The 18,392-nt window shown below is 45.9% G+C and overlaps 2 protein-coding genes and 1 non-coding gene across 4 annotated transcripts in view; 2 read left to right on the top strand and 1 right to left on the bottom strand.

The window, feature by feature from the left end:
- The first annotated feature begins 510 nt into the window (after positions 1-510).
- LOC120042170 (SOSS complex subunit C) lies at positions 511-10,805 on the top strand. The gene is made up of 4 exons (XM_038987033.1): positions 511-924; positions 1,130-1,226; positions 1,437-1,527; positions 10,007-10,805. Exons 1-4 carry the CDS (start codon positions 900-902, stop codon positions 10,112-10,114), a joined length of 321 nt encoding a protein of 106 aa, XP_038842961.1. The 5' UTR covers positions 511-899; the 3' UTR covers positions 10,115-10,805.
- Positions 5,870-5,945, top strand: trnat-ugu. Its single transcript has one exon. It is a non-coding gene; the product is annotated as a tRNA-Thr (tRNA).
- A 6,006-nt stretch (positions 10,806-16,811) lies between the features above and the next one.
- The window catches only part of LOC120042167 (uncharacterized protein KIAA1958-like), a 47,725-nt gene continuing 46,144 nt past the window's right edge, over positions 16,812-18,392 (bottom strand). For both annotated transcript variants that reach the window (XM_038987030.1, XM_038987031.1), the window contains exon 7: positions 16,812-17,768. In XM_038987030.1, the coding sequence (XP_038842958.1) occupies positions 17,619-17,768 (150 nt within the window). In that variant the 3' untranslated portion in view covers positions 16,812-17,618. The remainder of the gene's footprint in view (positions 17,769-18,392) is intronic.

The following is an 18,392-nucleotide window of genomic DNA, read 5'->3' as shown; positions in this document are numbered from 1 at the left end:
GTCAGCTCAAGGATTTGATCTTGCAACCTTCCAGTTACCAGTCAAACACTCTAACCACTATGCTACCTGCCACCCCAGTAGTGGAAGAGGAGTATGGGGTGTAGGAGAGAGGAAGTTGGAGTAGACTACGGTTTGGGCACACAGGTTTGAATGCCACATTGTGGATGATGGGGAGACATGAAACAGGTCTGTGTGATGAGTGTTTAGTGGAGGAAACGGTGGAACATGTGTTGATATTTTGTGAACTGTATAACGTAGACAGGGAGAGATTGTATGAAAGGGTTAGAGAGGCTGGACGGGGTTTGGGTGGATTAGTGGGGGAAGGAAATGGGAGGGAAGTGGTGTCTAGGGCTCTATTTCACTTAGAGGAACAGGACTAATGAAGAGAATTTAATGTAGGTAGTCCGTCACTGGCCTCACACTCCAGTACAATAGGTGGCGTTTTATGCATCTTACAAGTTGGATGCGATCCGCCAACCCAATCACAAAGTAGAAGAAGAAAAATAAGAAGAAGGAGCAAACATTTCGCTGCGTCTACAAATCTGTGTACGCGACCAATAAACCTTGATATGATCGATAGTCGCCAACTTGACAAAAGCGATCCGCTCGAACGCGCCCTTCAGTTGAAGTGGTAACGTGACTTTTTGTTGATACACGAGTTCACCAGAGGAGTAAAACGTAGTTATATTTTAGTGGTTTGTTTCTGTATATAGCAAAGACTTTACGTAGAACTCAAGCATTCGAGTCTTTGTGATAGTTATGTAGCTATTTGAACGATAGTAGACATCTGATATCCTTGGTCGATTCGTCCAATCTGTCCCAGTGCTAATGCTAGCTAGCTAGCACAGTGCTCTCTCTCTATCTTTTGTGTTGTTTCGGCTGCAGTCACTTTCTCTGACATGGCCTCGCCTGCACCTGGATCGGGTAAGTCCAGTAGCAGAAGTCCGGGTAGTATAGCAGAATAGTGGAGCTAGCAGGTAGCTCTGAGCCAGGGCGTTTTGTGCTGCTTGCTGATGGCGAGGTTTCAACAGCACTGGACTACGGCTAAGTTGGCGTTAATTGTGCTGATACTGCATTTGTGTAACATTACTTTGTTGCTAATCAGTATTTAATATTTTTCTCTACTCAGGATTCCAGAACAAGAACCGTGTTGCCATTTTGGCTGAACTGGACAAGGAGAAGAGACGCTTGATACAAAACTCCTCCATGAATAACCCTGGAGCCAGGTATCTGGTTATAGCATCTGGTTATAATGGATTGTGTGTGTGTGTGTGTGTGTCAGTGATATAAACGTTGCTTGCGTCCCATATAGTGAACTACTTTTGAACAGAGCCCTGGTCAAAAGTATTGCATTTATATAGGGCATAGGGTGCTGTTTGGGACATAGACCCCAGTGCAGCCCCTGACCCACACCCCTCCATCCCTCTCGCCAACAGCATCCCTCTGTCCAGACCAGCCCTGAATAAAGACTTCAGAGACCACGCGGAGCAGCAGCACATCGCTGCCCAGCAGAAAGCAGCTCTGCAGGTAAGGCCTTGACCTCATTCTAACATTTCAGAAATGCACCCCACCCTCCCTTGTTTCATCTGGGGGTAAGCATAGATCTATAAGCGATTGGATGGGTGTGAGCGAGGTGTTACCTAAACCAACCAATTCAGATCTGGGATTTCTTCAAGGATGCATTTCAGAAGTTTTTCAAGAGGGTCACAGGTGGCCCCAGAGCCATTCTGCATGATCTCTATATATACAGTAAGGTAGGGGTCGGCAACATGTGGCCCACGAGGGATTTTTATTATTAGGTTACAAAAAATAAGACTGAAATTACCAGGAATAAAGCTAAGAATGAGTTTAAATCTGTTCCCAAATATTCCCAAAATAAAAATATGTGACCGTGTCTTAATGTAATCAAAGGGTAAAGGGGATACCTAGTCAGTTGGAAAGGGAGGGGGATACCTAGTCAGTTGGAAAGGGAGGGGGATACCTAGTCAGTTGGAAAGGGAGGGGGATACCTAGTCAGTTGGAAAGGGAAAGGGGATACCTAGTCAGTTGGAAAGGGAAAGGGGATACCTAGTCAGTTGGAAAGGGAAAGGGGATACCTAGTCAGTTGGAAAGGGAAAGGGGATACCTAGTCAGTTGGAAAGGGAGGGGGATACCTAGTCAGTTGGAAAGGGGATACCTAGTCAGTTGGAAAGGGGATACCTAGTCAGTTGGAAAGGGAAAGGGGATACCTAGTCAGTTGGAAAGGAAAAGGGGATACCTAGTCAGTTGGAAAGGAAAAGGGGATACCTAGTCAGTTGGAAAGGGGGATACCTAGTCAGTTGGAAAGGGGATACCTAGTCAGTTGTAAAGGGAAAGGGGGATACCTAGTCAGTTGTAAAGGGAAAGGGGGATACCTAGTCAGTTGTAAAGGGAAAGGGGGATACCTAGTCAGTTGGAAAGGAAAAGGGGATACCTAGTCAGTTGGAAAGGGAAAGGGGATACCTAGTCAGTTGTAAAGGGAAAGGGGGATACCTAGTCAGTTGTAAAGGGAAAGGGGGATACCTAGTCAGTTGGAAAGGGAGATACCTAGTCAGTTGGAAAGGGAGGGGGATACCTAGTCAGTTGGAAAGGGGGATACCTAGTCAGTTGGAAAGGGGGATACCTAGTCAGTTGGAAAGGGGGATACCTAGTCAGTTGGAAAGGGAGGGGGATACCTAGTCAGTTGGAAAGGGAGGGGGATACCTAGTCAGTTGGAAAGGGAGGGGGATACCTAGTCAGTTGGAAAGGGAGGGGGATACCTAGTCAGTTGGAAAGGGAGGGGGATACCTAGTCAGTTGGAAAAGGAGGGGGATACCTAGTCAGTTGGAAAAGGAGGGGGATACCTAGTCAGTTGGAAAAGGAGGGGGTTACCTAGTCAGTTGGAAAGGGATACCTAGTCAGTTGGAAAGGGAGGGGGATACCTAGTCAGTTGGAAAGGGGGATATCTAGTCAGTTGGAAAGGGGGATACCTAGTCAGTTGGAAAGGGAAAGGGGGATACCTAGTCAGTTGGAAAGGGGGGGGGATACCTAGTCAGTTGGAAAGGGAGGGGGATACCTAGTCAGTTGGAAAGGGAGGGGGATACCTAGGCAGTTGGAAAGGGAGGGGGATACCTAGTCAGTTGGAAAGGGAGGGGGATACCTAGTCAGTTGGAAAGGGAGGGGGATACCTAGTCAGTTGGAAAGGGAGGGGGATACCTAGTCAGTTGGAAAGGGAGGGGGATACCTAGTCAGTTGGAAAGGGAGGGGGATACCTAGTCAGTTGGAAAGGGAGGGGGATACCTAGTCAGTTGGAAAGGGAGGGGGATACCTAGTCAGTTGGAAAGGGAGGGGGATACCTAGTCAGTTGGAAAGGGAGGGGGATACCTAGTCAGTTGGAAAGGGAGGGGGATACCTAGTCAGTTGGAAAGGGGGATACCTAGTCAGTTGGAAAGGGAAAGGGGGATACCTAGTCAGTTGGAAAGGGAAAGGGGGATACCTAGTCAGTTGGAAAGGGAAAGGGGGATACCTAGTCAGTTGGAAAGGGAAAGGGGGATACCTAGTCAGTTGGAAAGGGAAAGGGGGATACCTAGTCAGTTGGAAAGGGAAAGGGGGATACCTAGTCAGTTGGAAAGGGAAAGGGGGATACCTTGACAGTTGGAAAGGGAAAGGGGGATATCTAGTCAGTTGTAAAGGGAAAGGGGGATACCTAGTCAGTTGTAAAGGGAAAGGGGGATACCTAGTCAGTTGTAAAGGGAAAGGGGGATACCTAGTCAGTTGGAAAGGGAAAGGGGGATACCTAGTCAGTTGGAAAGGGGGATACCTAGTCAGTTGGAAAGGGAAAGAGGGATACCTTGACAGTTGTAAAGGGAAAGAGGGATACCTTGACAGTTGGAAAGGGAAAGGGGGATATCTAGTCAGTTGTAAAGGGGGATACCTAGTCAGTTGGAAAGGGAAAGGGGGATATCTAGTCAGTTGGAAAGGGAAAGGGGGATATCTAGTCAGTTGGAAAGGGAAAGGGGGATACCTTGACAGTTGGAAAGGGGGATATCTAGTCAGTTGGAAAGGGAAAGGGGGATACCTAGTCAGTTGGAAAGGGGGATACCTAGTCAGTTGGAAAGGGGGATACCTAGTCAGTTGGAAAGGGGGATATCTAGTCAGTTGGAAAGGGGGATACCTAGTCAGTTGGAAAGGGGGATACCTAGTCAGTTGGAAAGGGGGATACCTAGTCAGTTGGAAAGGGGGATACCTAGTCAGTTGGAAAGGGGGATACCTAGTCAGTTGGAAAGGGGGATACCTAGTCAGTTGGAAAGGGGGATACCTAGTCAGTTGGAAAGGGGGATACCTAGTCAGTTGGAAAGGGAAAGGGGGATACCTAGTCAGTTGGAAAGGGAAAGGGGGATACCTAGTCAGTTGGAAAGGGAAAGGGGGATACCTAGTCAGTTGGAAAGGGAAAGGGGGATACCTAGTCAGTTGGAAAGGGAAAGGGGGATACCTAGTCAGTTGGAAAGGGAAAGGGGGATACCTTGACAGTTGGAAAGGGAAAGGGGGATACCTAGTCAGTTGGAAAGGGAAAGGGGGATATCTAGTCAGTTGTAAAGGGAAAGGGGGATACCTAGTCAGTTGTAAAGGGAAAGGGGGATACCTAGTCAGTTGTAAAGGGAAAGGGGGATACCTAGTCAGTTGTAAAGGGAAAGGGGGATACCTAGTCAGTTGGAAAGGGAAAGGGGGATACCTAGTCAGTTGGAAAGGGAAAGGGGGATACCTAGTCAGTTGGAAAGGGAAAGAGGGATACCTTGACAGTTGTAAAGGGAAAGAGGGATACCTTGACAGTTGTAAAGGGAAAGAGGGATACCTTGACAGTTGTAAAGGGGGATATCTAGTCAGTTGGAAAGGGGATACCTAGTCAGTTGGAAAGGGAAAGGGGGATATCTAGTCAGTTGGAAAGGGAAAGGGGGATATCTAGTCAGTTGGAAAGGGAAAGGGGGATACCTTGACAGTTGGAAAGGGGGATATCTAGTCAGTTGGAAAGGGAAAGGGGGATACCTAGTCAGTTGGAAAGGGGGATACCTAGTCAGTTGGAAAGGGGGATACCTAGTCAGTTGGAAAGGGGGATACCTAGTCAGTTGGAAAGGGGGATACCTAGTCAGTTGGAAAGGGGGATACCTAGTCAGTTGGAAAGGGGGATACCTAGTCAGTTGGAAAGGGGGATACCTAGTCAGTTGGAAAGGGGGATACCTAGTCAGTTGGAAAGGGAAAGGGGGATACCTAGTCAGTTGGAAAGGGGGATACCTAGTCAGTTGGAAAGGGGGATACCTAGTCAGTTGGAAAGGGGGATACCTAGTCAGTTGGAAAGGGGGATACCTAGTCAGTGGGAAAGGGGGATACCTAGTCAGTGGGAAAGGGGGATACCTAGTCAGTTGTAAAGGGAAAGGGGGATACCTAGTCAGTTGGAAAGGGGGATACCTAGTCAGTTGGAAAGGGGGATACCTAGTCAGTGGGAAAGGGGGATACCTAGTCAGTTGTAAAGAAAAGGGGGATACCTAGTCAGTTGGAAAGAAAAGGGGGATACCTAGTCAGTTGGAAAGAAAAAGGGGGATATCTAGTCAGTTGGAAAGGGGGATATCTAGTCAGTTGTAAAGAAAAAGGGGGATATCTAGTCAGTTGGAAAGGGGGATACCTAGTCAGTTGTAAAGGGAAAGGGGGATACCTAGTCAGTTGTAAAGAAAAAGGGGGATATCTAGTCAGTTGTAAAGGGAGGGGGATACCTAGTCAGTTGGAAAGGGAGGGGGATACCTAGTCAGTTGGAAAGGGAGGGGGATACCTAGTCAGTTGGAAAGGGAGGGGGATATCTAGTCAGTTGGAAAGGGAAGTAGGCCCCGTGTGGCTCAGTTGGTAGAGCATGGCGCTTGTAACGCCAGGGTTGTGGGTTCGATTCCCACGGGGGGCCAGTACAAAAAAAGTATGAATGTATGTACTTGTAAGTCGCTCTGGATAAGAGCGTCCGCTAAATGACTTAAATGTAAATGTAAAGGGGGATACCTAGTCAGTTGGAAAGGGGGATACCTAGTCAGTTGTACAACATTTTGGCATGGGTCCTCAGATCCTCAAAAAGTTATACAGCTGCACCATCGAGAGCATCCTGAATAGTTGCATCACTGCCTGGTATGGCAACTGCTTGGCATCCGACCGCAAGGCGCTACAGAGGGTAGATATTGCTAAATACTCCAGCCAACGTAGTCATAGATTGTTCTCTCTGCTATAGCACGGCAAGCGGTACCAAGTCGAGGTCCAAAAGGCTTTTTAAAAGCTAATCAAATGGCTACCCGGACTATTTGCATTGACCCCAGCTATTCAGTGTTTATTATCTATGCATAGTCACTTTACCCCTACCTACATGTATAGTTGAAGTTGGAAGTTTACATACACCTTAGCCAAATACATTTAAACTCAGTTTTTCACAATTCCTGACATTTAATCCTAGTAAAAATCCGCTGTCTTAGGTCAGTTAGGATCACCACTTTATTTTAAGAATGTGAAATGTCAGAATAATCGTTGAGAGAATGATTTATTTCAGCTTTTATTTCTTTCATCACATTCCCAGTGGGTCAGAAGTTTACATACACTCAATTAGTATTTGGTAGCATTGCCTTTAAATTGTTTAATTTGGGTCAAAGTTTTGGGTAGCCTTACCACAAGCTTCCCACAATAAGTTGGCCCATTCCTCCTGACAGAGCTGGTGTAACTGAGTCAGGTTTGTAGGCCTCGTTGCTCGCACACACTTCTTCAGTTCTGCCCACAAATTTTCTATGGTATTGAGGTCAGGGCTTTGGGATGGCCACTCCAATACCTTGACTTTGTTGTCCTTAAGCCATTTTGACACAACTTTGGAAGTATGCTTGGGGTCATTGTCCATTTGGAAGACCCATTTGCGACCAAGCTTTAACTTCCTGACTGATGTCTTGAGATGTTGCTTCAATATATCCACATAATTTGTGAAGTGCACCAATCCCTCCTGCAGCGAAGCACCCCCACAATATGATGCTGCCACCTCCGTGCTTCACGGTTGGGATGGTGTTCTTCGGCTTGCAAGCCTCCCCCTTTTTCCTCCAAAAACAACGATGGTCTTTATGGCCAAAGAGTTCTATTTTTGTTTCATCAGACCAGAGGACATTTCTCCAAAAAGTACGATCTTTGTCCCCATGTGCAGTTTGACTTTTTTATGGCAGTTTTGGAGCAGTGGCTTCTTCCTTGCTGAGCGGCCTTTCAGGTTATGTCGATATAGGACTCGTTTTACTGTGGATATAGATACTTTGTACCTGTTTCCTCCAGCATCTTCACAAGGTCCTTTGCGGCTGTTCTGGGATTGATTTGCACTTTTCGCACCAAAGTACGTTCATCTCTAGGAGACAGAATGCGTCTCCTTCCTGAGTGGTATGACGGCTGCGTGGTCCCATGGTGTTTATACTTGCATACTATTGTTTGTACAGATGAACGTGGTACCTTCAGGCGTTTGGAAATTGCTCCCAAGGATGAACCAGACAATTTTTTTTCTGAGGTCTTGGCTGATTTCTTTTGATTTTCCCATGATGTCAAGCAAAGAGGCACTGAGTTTGAAAGTAGGCCTTGAAATACATCCACAGGTACACCTCCAATTGACTCAAATGATGTCAGTTAGCCTATCAGAAGCTTCTAAAGCCATGACATCATTTTCTGGAATTTTCCAAGCTGTTTAAAGGCACAGTCAACTTAGTGTATGTAAACTTCTCACCCACTGGAATTGTGACACAGTGAATTATAAGTGAAATAATCTGTCTGTTAACAATAGTTGGAAAAATGACTTGTGTCATGCACAAAGTAGATGTCCTAACCGACTTGCCAAAACTATAGTTTGTTAACAAGAAACTTGTGGAGTGGTTGAAAAACGAGATTTAATGACTCCAACCTAAGTGTATGTAAACTTCCAACTTCAACTGTATTTGTAAAACTCTTTCCAGCTCTCTCCCTTTCGATAACCACTCGGTGTGAAAGGGAAAAATGTCCTGCTCTGATCCAGTGGAAACATAATAAAGTAGGCTTCTTATCAGTGCTTGACTTGGATTGAAATAGGTTCCGGTACTCATTTTGGGTGCTGGAGCTACTATTCTATAAGAGGAACAGGAGCTCAAGCAGAAGAACAGTTGAGTCTCCGGTACTCAGCTCCGGTACTCAGCTCCGGTACTCAGCTCCGGTGAGCTCCTGCCCAAGTCAAGCACTGCTTCTTATCCCTTGTGAAAATAGCCTAAAGTTGTGTCTGTCCCAAGCTCACTGGCTCAGGAAACTCTGAGAGCCCAGAATATTTTATGCAAGTTTGCTTGTGCAAGCTTCTGGCCAGACCCAAGTTAATAGTTGATACAATGTTCCAAGTTCGTTGCTGACAGGCCATGTGTAGCCAATGTTATTTATAGGATATTTAATTTTTATCAAGATATTTTCTACCTGCAGGCTGCAATGTTTTTATTTGTTGGCTTTATGTAGGATATTTGTACATAGTTGGCAATAGAAGTTCATTTTTATGTTTATCATTTTAATTTAGATAGAATTTTGATTAACCACATGACAGTGATTTTGAGATATGAATACATTATTATAAATTAAATAACAGTTAAATAACTGTTTCACAATAATGTGCCAATGAAAACCATAACTGGCACGCGGATCGGTAGAAATGGTAAGATAAATTTCCGACTCCTCGTGTAGCCTATTACCGTCAACTTCAGGAGAGTACTGGCACAATCTGAAAGCCAGCAGGAGCTGTTGGAGAATAGTTAGGTAAAGTTATTTTTCTTCTTCTGGTTATCTAGATCTCTGGTGCCCTCGAGGCCTCAAACCGTAAGCTTAAATCATCAGACAAGCTATATGCACATATGTGATTTTATAAAAACACATAGGGTGTGTCTATATATGGAAAAATACAGATTTAAAATGTTCTAGAAATCGATTGGTCGAAAGAACAGACGACTTTCGGTCGACCCAACTTTTTTTTTTTGTAAGTCTGGGACTTAAAGTAGCCACAAATATTCACATTTATTAAAACACTTCAAAGAAATACTTAATGGTATTGAAAAACCATCCCGTGGCTGTTTCCTATCTCTTAGCCATTCATAAATCAACATGGTATCACATCCGGAGCGCCAAGCGAAAACAGATTTTATAGAGCCCTACTTAATTATACTTTTTTATAAATTTTATGCTATTTAAAATCAAAGATCTAATACTTGACTGATAAAAATTGGCAAAAGAACATTTCAATTTAAAGAAATTGAATAATTTATCTGAGCAAACCTTTCAATATATAAATTCAAGCAATACTTTAAAACCATTTAAATATAATACATAGGAAGGTTGTGCTGGACTATGGTAGATGAAGAATCAATCTCTTTTCAGACTGTTAAGTGTATTTATCTGGTCAATATGTCAGTGCGTTATATGTGAAAATGTATTCGTATTATAAGTTGTATTTTAATGTTTAAGGACTCTTGGAAGATTAGTCCAAATGAGGACTAAAAGATCCTAATAAAATAAAATATAAGCCCTTTATTTAACCTTTATTTTTCAAGATAATGTGGACTATACTTAATTTTTCTGTTTTAATAAAATAATTTGAAGAACAAACATTGTAGCAATTCATACATCGCAGTAAAATTGTGAGACATTCATCTCAAGAGAAGACGGGTTGAAAGTTTAAAAAAATAAAATATACAAGTTTAATGTTCTCTTACTGATGGTACTTTTCAGTCATTAAAATTGTAACGTTTTTCTTTTTACACAATACCACAACAAATGTTCTAATCTGGGAGGTAAAACTTGATCAAGTATTCAGATGGAATCAAGGCCAGAATGTACCAGAGGACACCAGATTAGAGCTTCTTTGGCAAACACAATCTAACCATAGAGGTCACTCTCTATTTGGTTGGCTACTCTATGTACTTGTGGAAAAAACACTGCTAATCTTTATCTTTCTGTTTTGTAGCATGCCCATGCTCACTCTTCTGGATTCTTCATCACTCAAGACTCGTCCTTCGGGAACCTGATCCTCCCGGTGCTGCCACGTCTAGACCCGCCTCCACCGGCAGAATAACAGAAAGAAACTGCAAAAACACCCAACGGCTAAAAGCAGGTTTACAGATCACCTGTTGGGTGTTAACGAATGGCAGCAGATCACCTGTTGGGTGTTGACGAATGGCAGCAGATCACCTGTTGGGTGTTAACGAATGGCAGCAGATCACCTGTTGGGTGTTGACGAATGGCAGCAGATCACCTGTTGGGTGTTGACGAATGGCAGCAGATCACCTGTTGGGTGTTGACGAATGGCAGCAGATCACCTGTTGGGTGTTAACGAATGGCAGCAGATCACCTGTCGGGTGTTGACGAATGGCAGCAGGCCGCAGATCACCTGTTGGGTGTTGACGAATGGCAGCAGGCCGCAGATCACCTGTTGGGTGTTGACGAATGGCCGCAGATCACCTGTTGGGTGTTGACGAATGGCAGCGGGCCGCAGATCGGCCGTCATTTGTCCAACGATTCTGTTGAATTGCCACCGTTCATCGACACCCGGCAGATCATTTAGTGGCGGTCGACGTTCGTTCTGGTGTTTTTTTTCCCTAACAGACATAGTTTCTGAACAAGGTCTTGGATTGTTAGTTGAAGCTAAGGGTCATATTATTTTTGGTATGGTGCACCGTACATCATGTGGTTTTGAAAGATATTGTCATTTTTCTAACATTTTTTATAAATGAAAAAAAGGCCTAATCAAATAAAGATCAAGTCAATAGCAACATGTGTAGTCGTTTTTACTCATTATATATATATTATATATCGTTATCTTAAACCCAGACGTTATATTGTTACAACATAGAAGGAACCAGGGTTAACTGTTTACAAAACAAATCAGTTACCAGCAAAAATATTGTAATTGGATTACAGATACTTTTGATTACTTCTTGGATTACTTTTAAATTCAGAAAGGATGTTTGTGAAAAAAAATACATCGACACCTTTCTGTTTTCTCGATAACATTCCATTCAGCATTGGGGGAAAAAAGCTCACGTTTTTGAGTTTGTTCCACCTGAGCGAGTCTGACCACTATGATGGATCCTTTTTATATAATCCAAAAGTAACAAGGCAAATTACTTTACTGAGTTTGGGTAATCCCGAAAATACATTAGTTATTACAATTTTGGTAGGTAACTAACGGATTATATTTAGAAAGTAATCTACCCAACCCTGGAAAAAAAGTATGAATTTAGGTTATAACATTGCACTATGAACATAACTTGTGAAATAACACATATGGAATCATGTAGTAACAAAAAAAAAGTGTTAAACAAATCAAAATATATTTTAGATTCTTCAAAGTAGCCACCCTTTGTCTTGACAGCTTTGCACATGCTTGGCATTCTCTCAACCAGCTTCACCTGGAATGCTTTTCCAACAGTCTTGAAGGAGTTCCCACATATGCTGAGCACTTGTTTGCTGCTTTTCCTTCACTTTGCGGTCCCAACTCATCCCAAACCATCTCAATTTGGTTGAAGTCGGGTGATTGTGGAGGCAAGGTCATCTGATGCAGCACTCCATCACTCTCCTTCTTGGTCAAATAGCCCTTACACAACCTGGAGGTGTGTTGGGTCATTGTCCTGTTGAAAAACACATGATAGTCCCACTAAGCACAAACCAGATGTGATGGCGTATCACTGTAGAATGCTGTGGTAGCCATGCTGGTTAAGTGTGCCTTGAATTCTCAATAAATCACTGCCAGTGCCACCAGCAAAGCACCACCACACCTCCTCCTCCATGCTTCACGGTGGGAACCACACATGCGGAGATCATCTGTTCACCTACTCTGCGTTTCACAAAGACATGTTGGTTCCAACCGCTAATCTTAAAATCAGACAAGGACAGATTTCCACCGGTCTCATGTCCATTGCTCGTGTTTCTTGGCCCAAGCAAGTCTCTTCTTATTGGTGGCCGTTAATAGTGGTTTCTTTGCAGCAATTCGACCATGAATTCGACCATGAAGGCCTGAATCACGCAGTCTCCTCTGAACAGTTGATGTTGAGATATGTCTGTTACTTGAACTCTGAAGCATTTATTTGTGCTGCAATTTCTGAGGCTGGTAACTCTAATGAACTCATCCTCTGCAGCAGAGGTAACTCTGGGTCTTCCTTTCCTGTGGCGGTCCTCATGAGAGCCAGTTTCATCATAGCGCGTGATGGTTTTTGCAACTGCCCTTTAAGAAACTTTCAAAGTTCTCGAAATGTTCCGTATTGACTGACCTTCATGTCTTAAATTAACCAGAATTTTGTATAATAATTTAAATAGAAAAATTCTAAGTTTTGAATATGGTGTCATTTTGTTCATAAACCATGTGCCATGGAATCAGTACAGCAAAAATCTATTACCAACTATATATGGCACAGCTGTAAAAAAAATGTTGGTACTTAAATGAAACTAGTATACTTTTTAATTTATCACAATTTTCTTTAACCAACTATGGTCTTTAATGCTGACAGACAAATTCCTTACTTTTTCCCCCTTCCACTTCCCTTTCTGTGGTAATGCTGCAATTAGTTGGTTGTAATTTTGGGTAGAGCAGACATTTCCATGTCTGTGTTAGCTGCATGTGTGACAACTCCACCAGTCATATTTATGATAACATTTACAAAGATTAGGCCTTTTATTTTATCCCAAAAATGTTTTTTATCAATTCGTTTCAGTTATATAATATTTGTCTTTTCTGGTGGATTAAACTGAAATTGCAACCAGCTTTCTATGTCTTCTTTTAAATATAGTGATATTATGGAGATGATTTCATTTTCAAATAACCGAAAGTGAGAAGTTGTGTTCTGAATAAAGGGAGAGGTTGTAATCTGAATAAAGGGAGAGGTTGTAATCTGAATAAAGGGAGAGGTTGTAATCTGAATAAAGGGAGAGGTTGTAATCTAAATAAAGGGAAAAGGCCATTCTTGAACATGGGGTGAGACATTCTTACTGATCTGCTGGAGAACCAGTTTGGATTTAAGTATAACTTTTGTATGACAGGAGCCTTTAGTGAGAGAAGTCTAACGCTTTAATATGTAACATGTGCCATGTTATCTGATGGGACAAGCTACAATTTAGTGTTCTGTCACACACAAGTAAATCAACGCATTTCATTGTCTGGAGAACCCATTTAAATTTAAACGGTTACAAGTATGGCCTCCTTGTCTCTGTCTATTTGTTTATTGTCCAATGGAAATGTCTTCTGCTTTAGTCCGACCCCTCAGGAGCAGAGGGCAGCCATACTACGCCCCCCGTTGAGCAGTTTGGAGTTGACGGACACAACGGCAAGAGATGGCATCTAGGACACTACCGACCAGATTGTTTTCGTCCACATTGGGATTTGAACTGCCAACCTTGAAGGTTGCTGGGCCCGCTTTTCTAACCTGCCATTACCTGTAGCGCTGCAGCCCACACTGATAATTGGCCAGGCTGTTGTACTCCAAGCCGTCCTTCTACCTCGAGTCCCTGAATGAGGCCAGGTAGCTGCCCAGCTCTCTGCAGGGGAGACGGTAGATCTCCCGGGCTCTCGGACGGATACTTGGACACCAGGAAGTCTCTGAAGTTACAGAGAGCTGTATGGATGGTCTTCTTTCTCCCTGTTCTCTTTCAGCTCGGTCAGAACCAACGAGAGGGAATTATACGGAAACCATTCAGAGCCCCTAGTGATTTCCCTATATAGTTCACTATGCAGGGTGCCATTGGGAACACACTATGTTCTGTTGCCATAGATGCAGTGCTACAGACACACTTCAGAATTTATCCTAGAATTCTACTCCCCCCAATGTGTTAAACCTTGTAAAAGTCTGTACTTTTTATTTGACTATAGCAGGCTATAACCATTCATGATCAATAGTTGAAAAGAGAACATGGTCTCTGTTGTGTCTGTACGACCTGTTTAGTCTCAGGAGGTCGAGTGTACAGGGAGGGAGGGGGGGTGTTTCTGTTGGTCAACAGGGAGGGGGGGGGGTGTTTCTGTTGGTCAACAGGGAGAGGGGGGGGGGGGTGTTTCTGTTGGTCAACAGGGAGAGGGGGGGGGTGTTTCTGTTGGTCAACAGGGAGGGGGGGTGTTTCTGTTGGTCAACAGGGAGGGGGGGGGTGTTTCTGTTGGTCAACAGGGAGGGGGGGGTGTTTCTGTTGGTCAACAGGGAGGGGGGGTGTTTCTGTTGGTCAACAGGGAGGGAGGGGGGGTGTTTCTGTTGGTCAACAGGGAGAGGGGGGGGGTGTTTCTGTTGGTCAACAGGGAGAGGGGGGGGGTGTTTCTGTTGGTCAACAGGGAGGGGGGGGGTGTTTCTGTTGGTCAACAGGGAGGGAGGGGGGGTGTTTCTGTTGGTCAACAGGGAGAGGGGGGGGGGTGTTTCTGTTGGTCAACAGGGAGAGGGGGGGGGGTGTTTCTGTTGGTCAACAGGGGGGGTGTTTCTGTTGGTCAACAGGGAGGGGGGGTGTTTCTGTTGGTCAACAGGGAGGGGGGGTGTTTCTGTTGGTCAACAGGGAGGGGGGGTGTTTCTGTTGGTCAACAGGGAGGGGGGGTGTTTCTGTTGGTCAACAGGGAGGGGGGGTGTTTCTGTTGGTCAACAGGGAGGGGGTGTGTTTCTGTTGGTCAACAGGGAGGGGGGGGGGGTGTTTCTGTTGGTCAACAGGGAGGGGGGGGGGGGTGTTTCTGTTGGTCAACAGGGAGGGGGGGGGGGTGTTTCTGTTGGTCAACAGGGAGGGGGGGTGTTTCTGTTGGTCAACAGGGAGGGGGGGGTGTTTCTGTTGGTCAACAGGGAGGGGGGGGGTGTTTCTGTTGGTCAACAGGGAGGGGGGGGGTGTTTCTGTTGGTCAACAGGGAGGGGGGGTGTTTCTGTTGGTCAACAGGGAGGGGGGGGTGTTTCTGTTGGTCAACAGGGAGGGGGGGGGTGTTTCTGTTGGTCAACAGGGAGGGGGGGGTGTTTCTGTTGGTCAACAGGGAGGGGGGGTGTTTCTGTTGGTCAACAGGGAGGGGGGTGTTTCTGTTGGTCAACAGGGAGGGGGGGTGTTTCTGTTGGTCAACAGGGAGGGGGGGGTGTTTCTGTTGGTCAACAGGGAGGGGGGGGTGTTTCTGTTGGTCAACAGGGAGGGGGGGGTGTTTCTGTTGGTCAACAGGGAGGGGGGGTGTTTCTGTTGGTCAACAGGGAGGGGGGGTGTTTCTGTTGGTCAACAGGGAGGGGGGGGTGTTTCTGTTGGTCAACAGGGAGGGGGGGGATGTTTCTGTTGGTCAACAGGGAGGGGGGGGTGTTTCTGTTGGTCAACAGGGAGGGGGGGGTGTTTCTGTTGGTCAACAGGGAGGGGGGGGGGGTGTTTCTGTTGGTCAACAGGGAGGGGGGGTGTTTCTGTTGGTCAACAGGGAGGGGGGGGGGTTTCTGTTGGTCAACAGGGAGGGGGGGGGGGGTTTCTGTTGGTCAACAGGGAGGGGGGGGTGTTTCTGTTGGTCAACAGGGAGGGGGGGTGTTTCTGTTGGTCAACAGGGAGGGGGGGTGTTTCTGTTGGTCAACAGGGAGGGAGGGGGGTGTTTCTGTTGGTCAACAGGGAGGGAGGGGGGTGTTTCTGTTGGTCAACAGGGAGGGGGGGGTGTTTCTGTTGGTCAACAGGGGGGGTGTTTCTGTTGGTCAACAGGGGGGGTGTTTCTGTTGGTCAACAGGGAGGGGGGGGTGTTTCTGTTGGTCAACAGGGAGGGGGGGTGTTTCTGTTGGTCAACAGGGAGGGGGGGGGGGTGTTTCTGTTGGTCAACAGGGAGGGGGGGGGGTGTTTCTGTTGGTCAACAGGGAGGGGGGGGGTGTTTCTGTTGGTCAACAGGGGGGGGGGGGGGTGTTTTCTTCATCGCTGTGTGACTACGACTAGGAACATACGATCCTCCAGTCTAGGGTTTCCCAAACTCGGTCCCGGGGCCCACCCCGGGGTGAACGTTTTTTTGTTGTTGTTGCCCCTAGCACCACACAGCTGATTCAAATAACCAACTCATCGTCAAGTTTCGCAAAAAACTAAACGTGCACCCCGGGGTGGGCCCCGGGACCGAGTTTGGGAAACCCTGGAGGAGCCCAGGACAGAGTTTGGGAAACCTTGCTCCAGTGGGCCTGCATGTGTACTCGCTGCCAAGGCTCCTCTAGCTAGCTAAGGCGTGTACCTCGTCACGTGACATGCAGAACAACACTTGGCCTTGTCTTTGGTAACTGTATCCAAGCCTGGCCACCAGAAGTAGCTGCGTGCAATCTCCTTCATTCGCACCACAGTGCCCTGAGTGGAGTTCTTCAAGCAGCCACATTCTCAGTGGTGGCGGTATGATGACTCGAAAGCCCCTTAGCAAGCATCCAGACTGAACTGTGAGCTCGTTTCTCCTCACCGGGTAAGGATTTAGTCCGACAGCTCTCCTCCTTTCCCACGAGTGACAATGTACACAACCTCAGACATCACTGGATCAGTACGGGTGCCTTAAAGGGGCAAACTAAAATATCAACACGTCTACTGTTTTTCTGGTAGCTGCACCATTTCCTTACATTTTCCCCCACGTGGGCCAGCCCCTTAGCAGTTTCAGTTCAACCAATGACCTTCAACCCCTCGCCATTTAAGTGACAGCTAGCAAGATGCGCACACACAGCAGAGAGCGAGCGCAATGACATGGCGCACGTGACGTAGTATGTAATTTTCTACTTTCAAAACTACTGGCTAAAAGGTATACAAAAGTACTGGAGAATCTCTTTAAAAACAACACTACATAGACCATCAAAAGTACCGGAGAATCTCTTTAAAAACAATTACATAGACCACCAAAAGTGCGGGAAAATCTCTTTTAACAAAAATAAGATTCTTATTTGAATAGTATTTTCCAATGTTGTTCTCCACTACTAAAAACACTTCAAAGCATTAGCACATCATTCAAAAGACTAAATAAATGTTACACATTACAGTAAATCAACCCGTTGTGCACTACAAAGGTTTTTAATGATAGTCCTGGCGTCTGTTGTTATGGCGTCTGTTGTCATGGCGTCTGTTGTCATGGTGTCTGTTGTCATGGTGTCTGTTGTCATGGCGTCTGTTGTCATGGCGTCTGTTGTCATGGTGTCTGTTGTCATGGTGTCTGTTGTCATGGTGTCTGTTGTCATGGTGTCTGTTGTCATGGTGTCTGTTGTCATGGTGTCTGTTGTCATGGATGGGTTACGGTCATAGTGGGGGGTGGACAGACAATTGGAATGGAGCATTAAGAACGTTTCACTTGTTTTGAAATAGCAGTCGAGCATCACTGGAGATCAGAGGGCAAGCCTGGTCCCAGACCTGTTTGTGTCGTCTTTCCAACTCGGCATGGACAGCACAAACACATCTGTGGACCAGGCTTTTATCATAAGGACAAGACAGACCAACAAGAAGAACGTAGGCCGTAGACAGCCGTCCAATCCCCTTTGACCACAGAACATCGGCCGTCATTTTCTGTTCATTTCCTGACGATTCTACATGTTAACACCGAGCAGGTAATCTACCGCAGATGGTCTGGTTTGTCCTACAGGCATCAGAGGTCACGCCTTCCGTCTCCGGGGTTATTTGCTGACTATAGGCAGCAGGTCTCCCTTGGTTTTCATGGTTTTGATCTTGGCTCTGATGGTGTCGTCCATGGCCAGCCGGCAGCGGTGGGCGTAGTGAGCCAGCGTCTCCTCCTTCTCGTCCCAGGGTGGCAGGGCATGGAACACCTAGGATAAAATAGTACTTTAGTAATCGCCCAATGGACCAGCTAACACATACAACACCTGCAGTGGGGATTTCCTATGAAAAACCACGTCCATAACGATCAGCTTTCCAAACATGACTCTTTTGGGGGGAAGTTCCCATTTTTTGCATATATAAAATATAAATAGCTCCAAAACACATATTCCTATAGAATGCATCTCTCTGCACTTTTTCCATCAGCTATATATGCTCTCCTCTCACCTGTACTAACCCTTCCCGGTCACCTGTACTAACCCTTCCCGGTCACCTGTACTAACCCTTCCCGGTCACCTGTACTAACCCTTCCCGGTCACCTGTACTAACCCTTCCCGGTCACCTGTACTATGACCCTTCCCGGTCACCTGTACTATGACCCTTCCCGGTCACCTGTACTATGACCCTTCCCGGTCACCTGTACTATGACCCTTCCCGGTCACCTGTACTATAACCCTTCCCGGTCACCTGTACTAACCCTTCCCGGTCACCTGTACTATAACCCTTCCCGGTCACCTGTACTATAACCCTTCCCGGTCACCTGTACTATAACCCTTCCCGGTCACCTGTACTATGACCCTTCCCGGTCACCTGTACTATAACCCTTCCCGGTC

This window comes from Salvelinus namaycush, unplaced genomic scaffold (assembly GCF_016432855.1).
Source record: "Salvelinus namaycush isolate Seneca unplaced genomic scaffold, SaNama_1.0 Scaffold627, whole genome shotgun sequence".
Classification (NCBI taxonomy): domain Eukaryota; kingdom Metazoa; phylum Chordata; class Actinopteri; order Salmoniformes; family Salmonidae; genus Salvelinus; species Salvelinus namaycush.
Note: the sequence above shows the minus strand (reverse complement) of the source record. Positions and strands in the feature narration are given on the sequence as shown.